This window comes from Diabrotica virgifera, chromosome 6 (assembly GCF_917563875.1).
Source record: "Diabrotica virgifera virgifera chromosome 6, PGI_DIABVI_V3a".
Lineage (NCBI taxonomy): Eukaryota > Metazoa > Arthropoda > Insecta > Coleoptera > Chrysomelidae > Diabrotica > Diabrotica virgifera.
This window is the reverse complement of record NC_065448.1, coordinates 81,067,606-81,089,517: the sequence shown is the minus strand read 5'-3', so window position 1 is coordinate 81,089,517 and position 21,912 is coordinate 81,067,606. Positions and strand designations below refer to the sequence as shown.

The following is a 21,912-nucleotide window of genomic DNA, read 5'->3' as shown; positions in this document are numbered from 1 at the left end:
AAATATCCAAATAGTGAATCATTCTTGGGGAAAACACATCACAACTTTCTTAAAGTGCTTAAAAAGCTTTATTTCTGTTTTTATAAAAAAAAATTCTAGCATCAAATGTAAGCAAGTTACGCTCAAAATAAAGCTGGTCCCTTTTGTTTTGGCAAAAAGAATTAGGAAGATCACCCCCAATTAGCAATTTCAATGAAATTAATCGTTACCGCTTTATAAATAAGTTACTTTAATTATGTTGTGTTTAAATGATCCGTAAGTTTCATCGATTCAAAGTGCTTATTTTTAAAAAAATTTGGTTTTAAAATAAAATTTTTAAAAATTTTAATTTTGAAAAAAATGTTTTTTTCAAATTAATTTAAAAATTGTTAGATATACCAAAAATCTTAAACAATAAACAAAGTCGGCTTTACTTTTCTGAATATTTTGTATTGTGTTGTTTTTCTGTAAGACAAAAATTGATTAAGATTCGGTGTTTCTAAATTTGCATACACTCGTGATAAGTGACTCGTTCAAGCCCTTTTAACTATAGCTCTTTCAAAAATATGGACTTTGAACCCATGAAACTTAGAGATCATATGATCAATACATACGCGAGTAAAAAACTTGTGAAATGGTAACAATTAATTTCATTTGAAATGCTAATTAGAGTGTGATTTTCCCGATTTCTTACCAAAAAAAGAGACCAACTTTATTTTGAGCGTAACTTGTTTACTTTTGATGCTAATTTTTTTTTAATATAAATAAGCATTTTTAAAACACTTTAAACAAGTTAAAATGAGTTTTCCCCAAAAAGTGCTTCGTTTTTTGGTTATGGCACGTTAAAATTTTCGATTTGGAATTTGACGAATATGAACCTATCCTTGATTAGATATAACTCTGCTTCTATTAGGTATAGTGACCTAATATTTACACCATTTTTTTCACTTTTTTACGTGCTATATTTTTGATAAAAATTTTTTTTTCGACCAAATACTTACTTTTTGTGTTATTTGCGAAAAACCGTCTGAAAACGTGGTTATTTTCTAGAAAAATTAACATATTCACTCGCAAATAACTCGAAAAGTATTAACTTGGTGAAAAAACTTTATAGAACAAAATTTGCTTAGAATTATTCATTTTATCCATTTCCGGGCTTATTTCGAACATATATTTTTCACCCCCAAAAGGGGGTGGAACTCAGCCCTAGGGCAAAAGCACACATCGGCACAATATCACTTTTTTTCTTTGACTTGTTAGCTATGTGTATGCCAAATTTCATGTCAATCCAAGCGGTTCTTTAAAATGTAGAGGTTTTGCAATATTTTACCTTTAAAGAACGTACTATACAGGGTGAGGCAGATAAAGGGTCTGTTAGAAATATCTCGAGAACTAAAGGTAAGAAAATTTAGTTAGCTAAATTTCAACCAGATCGACCAAATAGTTTACAAGTTATTCAATTTGTTTATCCCAGACAGCAATTGTTTAAACAACTGTTCTTGCCCTAACAGTGACTCTAGAGATATTTTACAAATCGCAATCGATTATTTGAGACTTTAGTTTTAAGATGTATTGAAAATGTTTTAAGATTTTATCAAAATTGTTGTTAAAAAAACCGCCTAAAAAAGACCCTACTTTTTAGGTTATAAACAATTAGAATAACTTTGACAGTTTTTACGTTACACGCTCGTATGTAGGCTCACTGAAAAGCTGGTGAAAATATACACATTAAAATAATAAAGTGGATTTTATATGACTAATAGAAATCGAGTTAGAATTTTTTTTTCAATAAATCATATTTCCATTTTTTATAAACATTAAGAGCTGAAAATTGAATAAGTTGTTTAAGAAAGTCTATATTTTACGATCCAGTTTATAGATTGCATATGCAGTAAAAAAAAAATAAAAAGTCATGACTCATTAAACTGATGGTACTCGTGAAACACCGCCAACAAATGTGAAGGTGAGAATAGCTTCGTTTTATTTTTTAGAATGGAATCCCAATTTGAAACATGTTGAAAAAATTTGCAGTTTAATTGCTATTACTTGCTTTAATTTTACAATAATTTCTCGTAAGAATTACTTATATTTTACTAATTAAAGAATATTATTTATATAAATATACAATAATAATTAGCTCAGGCCCAGAAAATAAATTGGTTGAAAACACGATCTTATCCATAAAACAAAAAATATTTTTAGCAGTTAGTAAAAATAAAAAGCAATTGATTCAACTTTTATGTGCAGAGCTCAACAAATCTGGGTACCGAACTAAAGTAGCAGATGAAGATGCAGACGTATTAATAGTGCAGACAGCTCTTCACGAACATACATATGAAACTAACAAGACCATTGTAATAATTGGTAATGATACTGATATACTCATAATATTGACGCAACTCTCTGCTCCGGACAATAACATATATTTTGAAAAAAAAGGCGCAAAAGGAAAATCTATCTATTATAGTTGTAATAGTTTTAAACATTCTCATCTAAGAAAATACGTTGGGTTCTTATATATTTTTACTGAGTGTGATACAACTTCCTCTTTTTTAATCAAGGAAAATTCAAATTATTAACTGCATCGTCAGAAATTGTAGATCTGATAAATATTTTTTATGACGAGAATGCTAACAAGGAGGACATCATGAAAAACGGATGTGATATCATTGTTGCTTTGTATTCTGCTGCAATTGATGTTACATATAAAAAAATAATAACATATTGGCATTAAATTAGTTACGTTTTTACAATTTATAAGAAATACAGGGAAAAAATCTTTTAAATTGGAAAATTTGCCCCCAACAGAAGGTGCAGGTTATCAGCATGTACTTCGCGTTTAACACTGGTTAGGTAAAAAACTGGATGCTACCCAGTATGGATGGAAAAAAACTGATACGGGTTTTGAACCTATTTACACCTTAGATTGTTTGATACCTAAAGAGATATTAAAACAAATTACATGTAAATGTTCAACGGGTTGCAAAAGTACAAGATGTGGCTGTAAAAAATATGGTATAAACTGTACGGATCTTTTTACAAACTGTGCAGTGGAAGAAGAGGAGAAAAAATGTTGTAATCGCGCTGCAGTGGTTCTTGACGATGTCGAGTCAGACTTTGTAGAGGATAAACTGTATCTTGCCGAGAAGCGATTTAGAAGTTATAGACGTTCACTAGAATAATCAAATTAAAATTCATAAACAATGTTTTACTTTTTTATTTTTATAATTAATTATATGAATTTATTAAAATATATATATTACTATCAAAACAAATATATGAATTTTATTCTAATTATTAAACTTAACATACATCATTAAATAATAGTGCAAACATATTACATATTTATACTTATTAGATGCCTATCTAAACAAATATTAATAGCTTCATTAAATTAAATAACATTTCATAACAATTCAAAAACAAAATAAAACAAAAATTAGTTTTTTAAAAACTATTAAAGACTTTTAAATACTTTTTAATTATTTCAAATAAAAAAAAATAAATAATGTATTGTACTAATTTATAATTATTTTATATTTATATAAAAAATATACTTTAATTAATAATTTAAATAATTTTTAAGGAATACTTGTAGAGTTCAATAACTTTTATAATAAAATTCAATTAATTGATTTTCACGGGATTTTCCAATTGTGCAAGGTGAAATTTACACAATTTTTAGTATTTTCTTGAGCTACTCCAGTTAAAAAAGAAGGTTGTGCATGCTATGGAAGGTGATAATATATTGCAGTTTTTTCCCAAAAAAGGAAGCGAAGCTTGAACAATTCCCACCTTCACTTTCGTTGGAGGTGTTTCACGAGTACCATCAGTTTAACAGGTCATAAGTTTTTATTATTTCACTGCATATGCAATCTATAAACTGGATCGTAAAATATAGATGTTTATAAACAATGCAAAATTTGATTTATAAAAAAAATACTAACTTGATTCCTATTTGTCATATAAAATTATTTTTTCTTTTTTAATATGTATTTTTTCACCAGCTTTTCAGTGAGCCTACATGCAAGCGTGTGACATAAAAACTGTCAAAGTTATTCAAATTGTTTATAACCTAGAAAGTAGGGTCTTTTTCAAACGAGTTTTTTAATAACAATTTTAATAAAATGTTAATTTTTTCTTAATGCATCTTAAAAGTAGACTCTCGGATAATTGATTGCGATTTGCTAAATATCTCCAGATTCACTGTTAGGGCAAGAACAGTTGTATAAACAATTGCTCTCTGGGATAAACAAATTGAATAACTTATAAACTATTTGGTCAATCTGGTTGAAATTTAGTGCACTTAAAGAAACCATTAAATGGCATAATTTAAAGTAGTTAAATTATATATCATTATGTAAAAAGTAAAGGTATTAATATTTAAAAATTAGTGCAAAAATGAGAGTTGTTTGCAATTATCTAGGTCAATTGTTTATGTATATTAATATGAGTACTATCAAATTCAAGATCTTTTTAAGATCTACAACAATCATTTAAAACATTTTTCTCTAAAATTTACAAGAAACGTTTTATAGTCAAAAAACTGAGTTTGTCATTCTTTGTACCTGTTTAAAAAAAAGAAGAAGAAAAATTAGCTGTACGTCTTCACGGAATTATCATCATTTATCTCTTATCTACCGTTTAGCACCTTCAAAACCCTGCTTAACATTTTTTCATGTTTTTTTCCCTATTAACTGGGGTAATATCTCTTAAACCAATAGAGATTTTCAAATGGGACAAAAACTAGTATATTCCATTTGTAATACACTTTAATATGGCGTAGAAAAAATCATCCCCTAAATATTCATCCCTTAGCTACAACCTCTAACTTTAATTTTCTTAAAAGCACCCTTTACATTTTTTTATAGTTTTGGATGTGGTCTTCTATCGTCTCTTCAACAAATTTTTCCATCAAAGTATCAGTTTATTTTTGTTATGTGTCCTAGACTAATTTATCCAGGCTATATCTTTTAAACGAATAGAGATTTTCGAATGGGACAAAAACTGATCTATTTAATTTGTAATACACTTTAATATGGAGAAAAAATCATCCCCTAATATTCTTCCCTTAATTAGAACCCCAACTTTAATTTTTTTAACAGCACCCTGTACATTTTTTTATAGTTTTGGATGCGGTCTTCTATCGTCTTTTCAACAGATTTTTTAAAAATAAAATTGGTTTGTAAGTAATTAAGAAAATATCAGTTACTTTTTTATTTTTGTTAAATTAATATGACATTTAGAGTCAGAAAATACCAAATTTCTTGATTAATTTAACAAAAATAAAAAATAAACTTATATTTTCTTGATTATTTACAAAAAAATTTTATTAAAAAAAAATTAATAGACGATGGAAGACATCCAAAATTATAAAAAAATGTACAGGGTGCTATTAAAAAATTTAAAATTAGGGGTTGTAACTAAGAGATTAACATTTAGGGGATGATATGTTATTGTTATTTTCTGACTCTACATATGTAAGCTTTGACCATAAAATTGTAAAATTTTAAGTGACAATAAAGCATATTTCTGTTCTAGTCTATTTTCTAAGGCTGTCTTGATAATTTAACAAAAATAAAAAATAAACTGGGATTTTCTTGATTTCTTACGACCTCATTTTTTTAAACAAAAATCTGTAGAATAGCACAGCCAAAAATATAAAAAAATGTACATGGTGCTATTAAAAAAAATTGAAGTTAGGGGTTGTAACTAAGGAATGAATTTAGGGGATGATTTTTTCTTCGCCATATTAAAATGTATTACAAATGGAATAGATCACTTTTTGTTCCATTAAAAAATCTCTACTCTGTTAAAAAATATAGCCTGGAAAAGTTAGTCTGGGACACATAATAATTAACAAAAATAAAAAATAAACTGATATTTTCTTGATTATTTACAAACCGATTTTATTTTTAAAAAATCTGTTGAATAGACGATAGAACACCACATCCAAAACTATAAAAAAATATGTGTATGTATACACCGTTATTAGGCGTCAAAGCCCTTCGGTAAGGATCTATGGAGGAGTATCACCAAGCCGCAAGCCCTTATCCCTTGCCGTACCGCTCTTCCATAGGCCGATCAGACACCAGTTATTTCAGACCAAGCCGTAAATTCTATTGAATTTTATACTACCGACGCTCAGCCTTTTATTAATTTCATGACCTGGCTGAGGCTCAAACCGTCGTCTCTGGGACGAATTAGTCTGGGACACCCTGTGTATCTAGAACCACCTCAGTGACCTCTATTCACCATTCAAGTATTTCCGTGTGTATCCGTTATATATTTAATTTACTTTGAACATAATTTTGGCTCATTGTTAAATAATAACTGTCTAACTAGCTGAGAAATGATTAATTACAAAATTTTATGTAATTAGCAAGTTAACTTAAATACAATGTTACACAATTTATTAAGGTAAAACGACGACTATCAGGTTAGTTTTAAACTGGTATAATATTTCTTCCCGAACAAATATCCATTCTTTTCCAACTCATTACATTAATTTGCATTAATGTACCTGCATCAATAAATTTTGCTAATTCACTAGCACATGGTAGCCATAAAAGAAATAAAACAGCATTTTTGTCATTAGAAACTTCCAACCCTTACTATCTCCATTGCAGTTAATAATATGAAAAATTGGAACAACTGTTCAAATTTATTCTCAATGGGATGACTTACATACAATGAATACTTACAGCTCTCACGGTTCAATCTCTCAGCAAGTGTAAATGTTATCCTTAAAATGTTTAATAAAAAAGATGAAAAGGCACATCATTTTAAAGGACGTTTAATGGCCGTCCAATGCTAGAACGGTTTGTGTATATTATGTACGTTTTTAATAGTTGCCAAAAAAATCGGATTCGAATATCGGAGTCAATTTTATTTTTTTAATATGTAGGGGGTTCAGTAGAAGCTTAGATTCATGTTTTTGAGGTCGCCATCCTTGTCCCCCGGTCGCCATCTTGGAAAAAGGGGTGCAAAGGGATTTAGCGCTGTATCTCCTAAACTAGCAACCCTACAGAAAATTTAATTATACTTAAAATGAAGAAAATTAAATTTTCTACAATTATATATCTATTACTTTTTATTGTCAGATGACCAACAAAAAAGTTATACACAAAAATTAGAGAAAATTTTGTAAGAAGTCCTTTTGAAAGAAGTTTCCTTTTGGAGGTTATAACCTTTTTTCCGTTAATTTCGCAATAAAATAACATCATAGCGATTTTGTGGAAGACTCTTCAATGAACAATTTCCACTATAAAATTGTTTAATTTTATTTACTTCTATAGGTTTTACAGCGCTCCAAACTTGACCAGGTTCTCGAATTATCATAGGAATACGATAAAAGCAAAACTTTAGGCTTAGATACTTTTCCATCTATACAGGGTGTTTGGTAGGTCGATGGAAATTTTTTAAGGGTTAATACGGGACGCCATTTGCAACATTTTTTGCTAATAATGTTTCGCTCAAACTGTTAAGGTTTCCAAAATAAAGTTAAATTTGTCAATATCCGAAAATAAGACTGCTCGTCTATTTTATTTTTAAAAATAATTATCTCAACGAGATACTTCCCTGACATACAAAATGCCTTACGTATTACTTGCTCAGATTGCAAAAACCCTTCGTTGTTAATGCAACTCCAAACACAATTCGGATGTCAAAACAGTAAAACGCACCTTTCATACGCATAAAATAACCATGTTTATAAACCAAAATAAACCACTTCATAGCAGGTAGATTGTTTGTTAGCATAGCAGGTAGATTGTTTTTTGTTTGTAATGCTTTCGGAGAATGACGATAGCTGATGGAAATTGTATGCGAAGAGTCAGTTTTGTAGGTTTACATTTTTATCCCATTCGTAAAACAGGGAGGTGGTACGCCCAGATAATTTTTAAACGTGAAATAGACGGTTGCCGAATATTGACAAATTTAACTTTATTTCGGAAACCTTAACAGTTTGAGCGATACATTATTAGCAAAACATGTTGCAAATGGCGTCCCCTATTATTCCTTAAAAAAATTCCATCGACCTACCAAACACGATGTATATTTATTTGTTATGTTTTTAATATTCCTATGCTATTATTAAGCTATTTTTGACCGTTTTCCCCGCCAACTATGAAGTAGAGTCTGGAGGCGCGTTTTTTGTGTGGTATCCCCAATAGGCCTAATCCACGGATAATTTCTAGCCAAAATAATGTTATTTATTATTTTATCTTGAAAAAGATCTATCATAGTTATTATTTTTTCATTTTTTTTCGATGCTCCAGGCTGCAAATCAAGATCTGAATCAGTATCCGAGGTGAATTTTTGTGGTATAAGTATAATGAGAGTTAGAGTTGGCGTCATTGTCGGTAATTCATCTTTAAATTCAATTTCTTCAATAATTAATGTTGCTATGTCCACGATATTGCTGCAACTTTCACCACCACAATGGAGGCACACTGCTGAACATTTGAGATCTGCTTTTTGGTAACCACAGGCACTTCCAGTTTCCATTGCATCTGCAAAGGATGAATTTAATAAGCTTGGGGGTACTCGAGGCATGGAAGTTTGGATTGGTATCCAAAATTTTCCATGACTTTTCCAGTCCCAATCTTCTGGACCACAATGTTTACCGAACCATGACTGAATCTGGTGATACACCCGGAGACTGTAGAAACGGGCTGCATCTTCTGCTGGAGGAAGTAAGAAGAGATTAAATGCATTTTTGTCACTGTTTTAGCGAACCGTTTTTATCTCAGTGTTTCCAGAGAATCGTCTTTATTTCCGCCATAAAAAGTGACGAAAACTGTTCGCCGAAAACAGTGAGTAAAGATGGCTCGACTTTCCAACTGACAAATAATTTTCCCCAGAGGTTTCTTACAAATAAAATATCCACCACTCATGATGCGCGCTTACAAAAAACACAAAATGCTTATCTAATCACAAAAATATAAATTTTACCCTCAAGGTTCTTACTAGTATTATCTATAAAATTCAAAATACTTTTCACAATTTATAATACGACTGCACGTGGGCAAATAGGAATAGGTAGCACAACTGTAGGAATTAGTTAAGTAGAGGGGAACCGACTGATGTGCCACCTAGCATAAATTATAATAATAAAAGTAATAGCAGGCAGATATTCAGTCCGGTACCGAAGAAGAATGACGTAACTGCAAATTTTGTCAATTCCTGTTTATCGCGCAATTAGCTTCTAAAATACTATGTACAGATGATACAAAAACGACCGAACTGTAAAAATGTGCTGAGCTACTAAAGGGTAGTTACGTTATCTTGTCACTTGTTTCCGACGCATAATGACGCAACTGCAGATAGGTTGAAAATGGGGTGATTATATTAAGATAATTAAGATAATGGAAAATAAAAGCTATCGTTGTCAAAAACAAACGCTTTACCGATGTTCCTGGACGATTACTCTTCATTTAATCCCTGTTCTAAATATTTAAAAATCGTTTTTTTTTTGCTCTTTTGAAGAATTTTGAATTTTGCGGTTGCGTCATTCTTCTTCTGGACCGGCGAATTTGTTCTCAAATAACTTCTTGTGCCTTTTCTATATATGCTTAACGTTCTAAGTTGTATAGTGGGGAAAAGGACAAAAATAGATTAATAATAGCATAGGAATGTCAAAGTCATAATGAATTGTATGAATAAAAAAATATAAAGATAGAAAAGTAAGCCTAACGTTTTGTTTTTATTGTATCCCTATGATTATTCGAGAATCTGGTCAAGTTTGGAGCGCTGTGAAACCCAGATAAATAAATAGAATTAAACACCTTTATAGTAAAAATTTTTCGCTGAAAAACCCTTTACTCTGGGCTAATTAGCAACATACAAGGAAAAGTTATTTACCAGCAATTTTATCGGAATCGAATCTTATGATTCTATATATTAATAATATAGGTATCCAAAGTCAGCAGATAATGTGCGCCCGAAAGTCGTGTTTTTTTCAATTTTTGTTCTATAACTCCAAAGATTTTAACTGTACACCAAAAAACACCCAGCTAACAATTCACTGTAATTAAATTCTGCTTAGAAACGTGTTTTTCCCGATTTACTTTGACGATAATTTTCCCCGGAAAATGAGGGTATTTTCAACAAAATCTTTAAATTTCAACTAAAATTTTAGATAAGTAATTGTTTATCAATAATTAAATAATATAAAAGCTCTTTCTGCTAGATTATAATTACAGAAGCCGAATAACCACAATAATTATGATACATAAGGGAAGCTGTGATTTTTATATAAAAGGACACTCTACCTATCGAATGTACTTTACAGAATTGAAATTGGACTATTTAAACGGCCCTATTTTGGCTTAAAAACAAATAGAATATCTCGGGAAATATTAAATTAAATTAAATAATGAAAACGGTGGTGGAAAAAAAGCGGCAGGATGCTTCTTTTAAAAGCAAAAAAGTTTAATTGTGATAAGTGGTTTCTGAGATACAACCGGTCAAAATTAACCTGCATTTACGGCAAAGATATCAACAATAGGATAATAATTTTCGAACCATCACCTTTTTATTTTTGTCCCCTATCTCCACATTAATTTTTATCTCTTTAAAATACTCATAACATATATTATTATAATAAAAACTATCGATGTTACGAGTGAAAATTGCCAAAAATAGCAAAATCGGTATACGTTAACAAAATGCGATTTCTCGGCTTCCCATGGAGCAATTTTCTTCATTCTTTTTTTGTTCCCAAGTAACTCGAGTAGAGCCATCTAACTAATGCATTATTAAATGTCAAACTTGCTTTTGTTTTATTATAATAGATTAATTTATTTATAAGAAAAGAAAACTACATATTTTTTCCAGTTGCAGACTTTTTTAGATAAATTTACCTTTTAACGTTAAAAACACAAATATTCTCATTTGAAAGTTGTATAATTATTTAAACAATCTGTATTTAAACAAATTTAAAAAAATTGTTAAAATAAATAAATAAATTTATTATAACAAAACAAAAGCGACTTTGACATTTAATAATGCATTAGTTAGATGGCTCTACTCGAGTTACTTGGGAACAAAAAAAGAATGAAGAAAATTGCTCCATGGGAAGCCGAGAAAATGCATTTTTTTTACGTATACCGATTTTGAACTTTGAGATTACATTTTCTCCAACCTAATTTTTGATTGGAATTTTGCTATTTTTGGCAATTTTCACTCGTAATGTCAATAGTTTTTATTATAATAATATATGTTATGAGTATTTTAAAGATAAGAAAATTGGTCTAGGGAAAGAGGATAAAAACAAAAAGGCATTGGTTTGAAAATTATGATCCTATTGTTTATATCTTTGCCGTAAATACGGGTCAACTTTGACCGGTTTTATCTAAGGACCACTTATTACAGTTAAACGTTTTTTCTTTTAAAATAATCGTTCTGCCGCTTTTCTTTTCAATAACGTTTTGATGATTTAATTTAATTATATATTTCCCGAGATATTCTATTTGTTTTTAAGCCAAAAAATTGTTTAAAACTTTAAAATATTCCTGAGGCCGTTTAGATAGTCCAATTTCAATTATGTAAACTACGTTAGATGGGTACAGTATCTTTTTATGCAAAATTCATAGTTATTCATATGTATCACAATTATTGTGAATATTATAGCGACCGTAAATTTTTAATTTACAATTCAATTTTTGCTAAAATGTTTATTCAATTTCTATCGGCTTCTGGATATTGTAATCTATGTAGAAAGAGCTTTTATATTGCCATGTTATTTAATTATCGATAAACAACTACTTATCTAAAATATTAGTTGAAAATTAAAGATTTTGTTGGAAAAACCCGCATTTTCCAGGGAAAATTTTTGTCGAAGTAAATCGGGAAAAACACGTTTCCATGCAGAATTTAATAACGGTGAATTTTTATTTGGGTGTTTTTGCTGTAAAGTTAAAATCTTTGGAGTTATAGAGCAAAAATTGAAAACACACGATTTTCGGTCGCCATTTTGTTTATAAAAAAATAGCACACCATCTGCGGACCTTGCATATCTATATTATTAATATATAGAATAATAAGATTCGATTCCAGCAATAAATTTGGGAGGAGATTCCTACAGGAGGCAAAAGACCACTCGGACGTCCCAGAATGCGATGGAGAAATAACATTCAAGCAGATCTCCGAAAAATGAACATCCCATTTGACCATAGGTTGATGGAAAACCGAACAAATTGGAAGAAAGTTGTACAGTCAGCCAGGACCCACCCAGGGTTGTAGCGCTACGTGATGATGAATAAAATTGCTGGTAAATAACTATTCCCAAAAATGGCCTATTCACCGATAATCTGCTCAGACTACTTTACAAAATTGCTATAATATTATTTTATGGTAAAATGAACTAAAAGAAGTTATAACCTCCAAAAGAAAACTTGTTAAATATTTTTTACTTATTTTTGTTAAATCTTTTTTTGGTCACTTAACGATAAAAAGTAATAGAAACAAAATTGTAGAAAATTTAATTTTCTAATTATATTTTCAGTACGGTTGGTAGTTTACGAGATATAGCGCGAAACCCGTTTCCACTCCTTTTCCAAGATGGCGGCCGGGGGACAAGGGTGGCGATCCCAAAATCTTGAACTTAAGCTTCTACTGATCCCCTCTACACATTAAAAAAAATAAAATTGACTCCTCTAACAAATTCAAGCTATGGCCTAACAAATGTAACATTTCAATGGACTATATAGAAATTTTATCATAAAGTTATCTAGATAGGTACTCTTAAAAGAAGTTGTACAGTTATACATACATACATACATACATAATCGGTTGCCTCTTTTACCATATTAGGTGTCGAGGATAATGTCGAGATGTTGTACAGTTATAATGCAAATAAAAATTATTAAATTGAGAATTCTTTTAGTTCAAATAAATGGTATTGGTACGGTTTTATTGTTAGTCATTTAAATTTTATAACAACAACTTAATTCACAAAACAGTCAATCAAAAATAAAATAGGTGAGTAATTAATATGTAATAGTTTAAAATTAATGCTCTAAGCAGTATAAAATTTGTTCGGCGTATTTTCAAATATTTTGGAAAATTTCAGATATTTGGCAGACGCCAAAAAATCTCCTGAATACGACTTTATAACGGAGGAATCCTTACAAAAGGTACCCCAGTAAGTTAAGTAACTTACTGGGGTAACACAGGTAACTGTACAGGTAACTGTTATTTTTCGCAACATTTTAGAGTAGCGGAAGAATAATATAATGGTGCCAAAACCAGGGAAAAACTTAAAGAATAAGTTTAATAACTTAAATAAGGCATAATATTATGACCAATTAGCAAAATGTATCCAAAATATTTGAGAAATTGTTGTTAAAAATACTTGAACCAATTATAGAAAATAAAAAGATCATAACATATCTATTTTCAGTTTGGTTTTCGTCGCCAACATAGCATTATCAAATCTTTTTATTTTTAGCTTACCTATTTAGTACTGACAGTTATTTCTTCTTCAATTTACCAGTGAAACCGTTTCAGAGAACTTTGCCATCAAATCCATAGCATACCTTCTTAAATTACAATTTGAATGTCTTTTGTTCGTGCACACTTTTCAACTTTTCCGCAAGTAAAAATAATTTCAATTCTTTCGTGAAGACAGTAAACAATTTTCAAACTCTTTTAACTTATAAAGTTATTTTAATAATAAAGATTTAATAAAGTTATCGTTAGAGAGGCGAGAAGTAAAGGAAATTATGTGGAGAGACTTCCATAGATAAGTTTTGCAAAAGTAAAATTGAATAAAAGCAAATTATTTATAACTGCAACATGATTATTAATGCCAATGGCTATTAGTTGTCAAGGTATTAAGGGGAACTGCGCAAAATGCAAAATTTTGACGCCTGTCAGAATTTTCAATGTGTTTTAAATGTATTAATTTTTTTCAAATCCTGAGAAAACTAATAAGTATTTTTGAAAAATTTAAACGTAGAATAAAATATTACTTTATTAGCTAGGTCTGAAACTCTCTTAGTATAAACAAAAAGTTTCGTTTGAATAAAATATTTGCAATTAAAAATCACACTTTTCCTCTTAAAATAAACATTATACTTATTAAGTTTTTCGTCGGTTTTCGAGTTACTTTGGGTCCCGGTAATAATATAATCTGTCATTGTGCGTTTAAATTTTTTAAAAATATTTATTAGTTTCCTAAGATTCCAAAAAAAAAATACATTTAAAACACATTGAAAATTTTGATAGGCGTCTACTGATTTTTACTGACAAAAGTCTCAATAAAAGAATTATTTGAATAACAGCTTTTGGTCCAGTTAATGGCCGTTTGCTTGAGTCCAAATTTTATACCGAAAAAGTCATTTCACACTACTAAAATTTTCTACATCTCCGAATCTACTCAATTGATTTTGATCTTTCTTTTTTTAATTTTTATGTATTTTTTAGGTACATTACAAATATGCAATTTGTTTACAAATTTAGTACCTAATTAATTAGTAAACACTTTAAAACACATACATTATTTTTAGTAAATAATTATTTATTTAAGACACTTTATTTATTAAAATGTACTTTAACTAAAAAATTTAATTCAAATGATACGACGCGCGACGTCCCAAAAACTGTAATTTTTGAAAACTTGGTAGTTTTACAGAGTTACTACCACTTTAAGAGGGTATTACTCAAGTTTGAACAGATATTAAAATTTGATAGGTGTTTTTTAAAGCTTAAGATGTAACCTTTAAAATGCACTAAACTATTTTGCTTTAGACATGAAAGAAACAACTTCTTTTTGAGGAAATTAAGAAAGATAAAAGAAAATGTAATACAATAATTCAAAAATGTCAGTTAAAAAAATGTGTGTACAAAGTCATCAAAACCTTTTTTCTGTACAACTTACCTAAAATATATTTAATAACAAGCTTAAAAAATTATAAATGTAATTTTTTTGAGCTCTTATACAGTATATCTGCGTAACTTGGAACCTATTGATAATTTTTTATTATCGGTTAAAAAAAACTATCAGATATTAAATTTTATTAATTTTATACGAGTTATATCAAAAAATATGAATCTTGTTCAAGAGTAAAGTAGCTTTATATTTCACAATATCGAAAATTGTTAATAAAAAAAGTTGTTTGGCATTAAAAACTATGTTTCAATATTCGTTCTATACTGACTCCCCTACATTTGTTTCAGGTTTCAGTGAACTTACTACAAGTTGATATATTTTTGTTGCAAATGTAATATTTATGATATTTGCACAAGAACCCGTGGCGGCTCGTGATTTTTACAATAGAGGAAGCTATACCTAACTGTATTATTTGCACTAAAATAAAAATCCGCCAAAAAATCTAATTTAAGGCCCCATTTTTTTGACCATTTTTTATTAACATTTTTTAATACCATCATAATTCATAATTTCATAATATCATATCATTTTAAAAATAGTTAATTTAATTGTAAAAGTGTATTACCAAAGTTTGTGTCGTTTATTTGTTAACAATTATATATCCGTAAGTAGATATGCATATCAAAATAAATACAGATTTGAAGTTTTGGCCATACAGGTTGAAGGTTCACATTTTTTAAGATACTCAACTGAAGTTTATTAATTCTAAAAGCGGCCTACTGCGAATCCAAAAACACGGTAAATTACCGATATTTTGCTTTGCATTACATATATCGGAAAAAGTTATTTGAACAAGTTATTGCAAATATTATTCTAACCCAACATACAAAATTCGCACTTTTAGTTTTTTCATTATTTTTAGTCAGGATCCTAAAATTGGAGCGGAGGCTGCTGGCCGATTAGCCGCCCTTGCTAAATCTCCGGGCAGCGTGTGCGTTAAGCGATAATGCAGCGCTAAGGAGACCTTATTAGCTAGCAAGTAAGACTTTCCGGTCAGCAGCCTCCGGTCCAGTTTAGGACCCTGACTACAAATAATGAAAAAAATAAAAGTGCTAATCTTGTGATGAAATCTGGTATGTGCGGTTAGAACATTATAGGTCTGGATCCCGCGTATGAAAAAAAAGTTAATTAATAGCAAGCTGAAAATTTGTTAATAGTTTAATGGTGTCAAGTCGGATAAACTTTGATATATGGGAACACTGGAACAGGGGCAGTTTTAATTGTGGAATAGGTTAAAAATTTGGAACGGTCAGACCACGAAAACGGCACATTTATTTTGTCCGACAGAACACACTTAAACTCTCCGAACAGAGATTAAACTCTCATGCAAAAAATCAGACTGCTATTTATCACCTGTCATAATTCTTGTCATTTGACATATTCTACATGTTCCACTCATTAAAACGCCAATTTGGTGATAAATAGCACTCTGATTTTTGCATGAGAATATAATCTCTGTTTGGAGAGTTTAAGTCGGTTCTGTCGGACAAAATACATGTGCCGTTTTCGTGGTCTGACCGTTCCAAATTTTTAACCTGTTCCACATTTAAAACTTCCCCTGTTCCAGTGTTCTCATATATCAAATTTTGTCTGACCAGACACCCTTAAGCTATTAACAAATTTTCAGCCTGCTATTAATCAACTTTTTTTTCATACGCGGGATCCAGACTTATTATTTGGAACTGGTGACGCCCAAAATCCCGACAGCCAAAATCCCGACGGCCAAAACACCGACACGCCAGAATCCCGACAGGCCAAAATCCCGACATGCAATCCCGACCACTACATTTTGAATATTTATTGTTTCCTTTCCAAATGCAATACCAAATCATATTATAGAGTATTGAAATTAAAAAATTAATTACTTACTAATCAGTACGCGTACTATACTATTATAAAAAATAAAAAAAATTGAAAAAATCTAACACATTCGTTAAAGAAAAGCGTGGCGCGTTTTCATCGAATAAACGGTTTTCGACCCACGCTTTTCTTTAACGAATGTGTTTTTTTCAATTTTTTTTTATTTTTTGCTTTTTAGTTGATTTTTTTTATAATATTTTTAATTTTAGTCAATCGTAACTAAAGAAAAGCGTTTTTTTAAAATTTTTTTTCATATTTTTTTATTTTGTACTTTTTAGTCTTACACTTTTCAAACATTAAAATATATCGTCATGTTTCTTAAAATATGTATAAAACATATGATGTGCTAACATGAAAAGTAGTCGGAATCAGCAAAAAATTTGAAACTTTATTGTTTATTTATGAAGTATAACGTAAACAATTACCGGAGAAAGTGAAATTATGTATAGTTCATATCATTAGCTACAATCCGTAAAAGTTTCAAGTTTTTACATTGTAAAAAGCAAGAGAATTTAAGCATTTTCCATTAAAATCGTTTTTTTTTATTTAAACAATTAATAAACAGAAAAAAAATTGATATTCATTATTCGTGTATTGTTCCCGCGAATGCATATGTCTGCAAATTTTCATTCATTTGCATATGAGAAAAGGCACTCAAATTAACGTCTAAAGATTTGACGCAAACTATTGAAATAAATAAAAGCGTTTAAAAATTATTAAACACTGTATTTTATAATATAAAAGCAATACTTACTGAAATGGAAGGTTGTAAGTGACATGATAATATCTATTATATGAAAGTAAACTTGAATTCAGGATTTGATTATACATATATTATTGGACTATATATTGGCAAAAAAAATAATTTAATTCATATACCCATGTTAAAAATTTTATTTAGAAAATTAGTTCATATTAACCCTGCTGTCCTGTTCGGGTCTATTTGACCCAAAAAATAATTTATTTCTTATTTTACAAATTATTACGCGGCGTAACGATTTGGTGTTTCGTGACTTTATTACCTAATATGAGGTCTTTGGATTGCATATGAGATAAACTATCAACTTTCTGATTTTGTTGATAAAAATGAAATTGTTACCTAGGGTACGTTCGGGTCAATGTGACCCGCGTATTTAAACCGTTAAAAATTACCTGTGTATGTGTGTTAGTTGGCAGTATTCTATATTGGCAGTACCTGTGTGTTTGTCAGCCGGATACGTCTGTAAACATAAACAGGTTTCTGCAAGCTAAAACTTGTAAAATAAACTGTAGTATAGCTGGACGAAGTTGCAAACCAAATTATAAATATGACCTACATGGACAAACAGCATGTCTTTGGAACCAACAGAAAAGACATGAATAAAGTTGTTGGTTTCCAAGCATACATTGGTGTTTTATGTTTAGCTCGAGTTTATAAGTCCCGTGGTGAATCAAATAAAAGTTTGTGGAATGAAGATCGTAGTATATTTCAATCAACAATGTCACTTGATATATTTACAAAAAGTTTGCAAGTAATATGTTTTGATAACAAAACTACTAGACAGGATAGGAGACGTTTTGATAAACTTGCTGCAATACGTGAAATTTATGAAACATAGGTAGAAAATGTACCAAAATTTTTTAACTCTGATGAAAATGTTACCGTCGATAAGCAACTAGTTGCCTTTAGAGACCGCTCTCCCTTCAAATGGTATATTCCAAGCAAGCCAGCGAAACATGGCACAAAAGTTTGGGTTTTTTTGTAATTGTGAACAGAAAAACTTATTATGCTCTAAAATTGCAGATCTATACAGGAATGCGTATGATGTGTGACTTGAGTAGTGATTTGGAAGGCCACAATATTACGTGTAATAACTTTTTGACATCGTAAAATTTAGGACAATTTCTTCTAAAACAAAGTAGACACAATGCCGGGGATTATAAGTAAAATAAACCGGAGCTTTTAGCAAAAATCGCAAATAAAGAAGTTCATAGCTCGTCTTTTTTGCTTCATGAAATATACCACTGTTGTTGACAATATTCCTAAAAATAATAGAACTGTTGATTTATCAGTACTTTGCACCATGAATCGATGCATCATGCAACACTTTCATCAAATAAAATAGCCCCAAATTATTTTAGATTACAATTCCAATAAGGGAGCAGTGTATACTTTAGATTAGCTTATTGGCACGTATACATGTTGGAAGAGATAAATCGCTGGCCAATGATTGTTTTTTCTACTCTGCTGGACATTTCTGCCTAAAACGGGTTCGTGTTATGGGTATCAATAAATATCCAATAGAATACCAATAAATTGGGAAATCGGCGGATTTTTTCTTGAGGAATTGGGAAAAAACTAATGAAACCAGTCATCATTTCCAGAAAAAATATACCAATAACTAAAGGCTCTCACGAACTGGTAAAAAGGACACGAGCAGGAAAAAGTAGACAAGATGGAAATCCTAGTGAACCTTCCATGAACAATCTAACTCCGCCTGCTAAACAAGCACGCTGTAAACTTGCCCTAAAATCGATAACAAGACTAATTTTATGTTGTATATATTACAAACATATTTGGAAAATCCATCCTTTTTATTACGGTCCCAGTTGTAAACTACATTAAATTTTTTTAGATATTTGTTAATAGGCTTTCTTGAAAGAAAAAATGCCTTTTATTTTTGTTAATAAGGTTTAATTTACATTAACAACATAATTTTTGTTTAATTAACCATAATTTCTTGTTAATAAAGTTTTATTTATCACCATTAGCTTATTTTGTTTCGATTAAGGAGAGTAAACCATGGTTGGGTCATATTGACCCGAACAGTACATTTGTGTACTTGACTCGAACGGGACAGCAGGGTTAAATGGTAAGTACTTTTGTTTGGTAACAAAAAATAAGAAAAAGATGACCGTAAACAAAAAACAAGAAATAAATGTAATTCTATGTTTAAAAGAAACTTATCAATCCTGTCGGGATTCTGGCGTGTCGGGATTTTGGCCGTCGGGATTGTGGCTGTCGGGATTTTGGCTGTCGGGATTTTGGGGTAGACCGATTTGGAACAACTTGTTCAAATAACTTTTTCCGATATCTCTAACGCGAAGCAAAATAGCAAAGTAAACAAAACAGTGTAGCATGTTTAAAAAATGTATGGGGAGGCTAAGCCTCCCTTGCCTCCTCTGACCATTTGCCACTGACAATAACAACTAAAAAACATAATTTATGTCATTACCAAATTAGTAAATTAGACTTCAAATTCCATTAAAAAGACAATAAACCGTAAAAACAAGTATTAAAAACTTACCGCATCTATTGAATAAGAGGATTTATCAAAACTACCACTATTTTCGTTTTAAATTGTTCTAGGGAAAAAAAATTGCACTTTCTAACACATTTAAGATAACGCTGAGTAATCCTAATGGTCATTTGGGTCATTTAATCTTATCGTAAGCGGCAAAATATGCAAACTTAACCGACAATATTTATGGCGCTTACTATCATCTGTCGGTACTACCTTGCCGTTTACGATACCAAAGGCACAAAATGAGGTTGAAATGCGGTGGTTACGATAAAAATGAAATTCAATTTTAGACACTTATGGTGTCTAAATAGGGTGTTATTATGGAAAAAATTATTTTGAATCAGCTGTAAACTATCGTAAGGAACCATTTAAGATAAAAATCCCATTTTCGGAAAATTGATGCTTACGATATTTTGTCAAAAACCCGTCGCTATAATATCTAAGAGTTATCAGATACCTGGATAATTCAGTGTTCCGAACATTGTCTAATTTTTGCTTATTTTCCTGAAGTACCTAATTTGTTATTATTATTATATTTATTATAAGATTAAATAAATTATTTTAGTTTTGTTTCGAAAATTTGGTGTTTCTTGTCTAATAATCGGTGAAATAGCTTAACGTTTTTTTAGTTGTTTTACATAGTGGTGATTGTGGTCTGTGTACTCAATTTGTATGAGAGCTGGTTGGTGTACATATTATGTCCGTGTTCTAAGAAGAAGATTATTTTTTCTAACATTTTTAATGATAAATAATTATAATTGATATTGTTCTGTTGTTTTAATGATTAATGCGAGTATTTTAATGGCTCTCTTTTTATAAGACTTCTCAAGTTCTAACACACAACAGCATTAATTTTATATTGTGTCGATTGCCAAAGCCGTTTTAATATACATATTACCAAAACAAAAGGTAAATATTGAAGTGTGATATTACCGTGTCAACTATGAGAAAAATGATTGGATTGTCAGTCAAAAACTTAAAAAAAATAGTCAAATGTACTGATAATCATAATGTTTATTATTTTCAAACATATTACAATATTGACTGTCCTCTCCCCTGATTTTGAGAGTCATATCTTTCACAAATGAAATGAAAGCGGACATCGCATGGTCTGTCATTCCATTGTAACCCCCAATTGTCATCAACTTTCCAAACTTGTAAACATTTTTCTCCATTTGGATCACTAGGTTGACCGTTTGACCATCTTGTGTATTCTATTAAGTCGCCATAGGGGAACCATACCCACTTATTTCCGTCAATTAGTCTCGTACCTGATGTCCAATATTCAAAACCTTTGCCTGAAACATAAAAAAATCCATTTAAAAGTGACTCAGTAGAAATATAAGAATATACAGGGTGTTTCATTAAGACGGTCCAATCTCTGATTTGTAGATTCTAGACCACAAAATATTAAGATTGAACCCAAATTACTTAAATAAAATGTGGCTCCTTACTAAGTTACAGGGTGTTTTATTTAAAAATTTAAAAACTATTTTAACCGGTGCTTTAAAACTATGTATTTGACGCATCCTGATTATACTTCTCAGAGAGTGTGGCTACTATACAATTTACTAAATTATGATAAACAAACGTTTCTGGCTATTACCAGAGGCGTACGATAGGGTAAAGTGAATGGTTGACCCTTACCAAAATCTACGCCACTGGGGAATTACTAGTTTAGCATAATTTTTTGATTTTCTAATACTGTATATGTAGTCCTGTCGCCAGGGGGGGTACAACGGCCTACTGTATTCAGATGGACTTACCCAAGATTTCTTTATGTATTTTGACCTGTAGAACACGAATTTTTTGGGTAACAGTTGATCCGGATGTCGATAAGATTGTTATAAACCAAGAAGTTGAGGAATCACATAACAGCGATTTCTCGCAAAA

General features: G+C 30.2%; 2 protein-coding genes across 4 annotated transcripts in view; one reads left to right on the top strand and one right to left on the bottom strand.

The window, feature by feature from the left end:
• The window catches only part of LOC126886472 (uncharacterized), a 614,879-nt gene that overhangs the window by 17,942 nt on the left and 575,025 nt on the right, over window positions 1-21,912 (top strand). The window lies entirely within an intron of this gene.
• Window positions 21,016-21,912, bottom strand: part of LOC114335755 (perlucin) — a 60,754-nt gene continuing 59,857 nt past the window's right edge. The window contains exon 4 of the mRNA XM_028286051.2: window positions 21,016-21,317. Within this exon, the coding sequence (XP_028141852.1) occupies window positions 21,052-21,317 (266 nt within the window). The 3' untranslated portion in view covers window positions 21,016-21,051. The remainder of the gene's footprint in view (window positions 21,318-21,912) is intronic.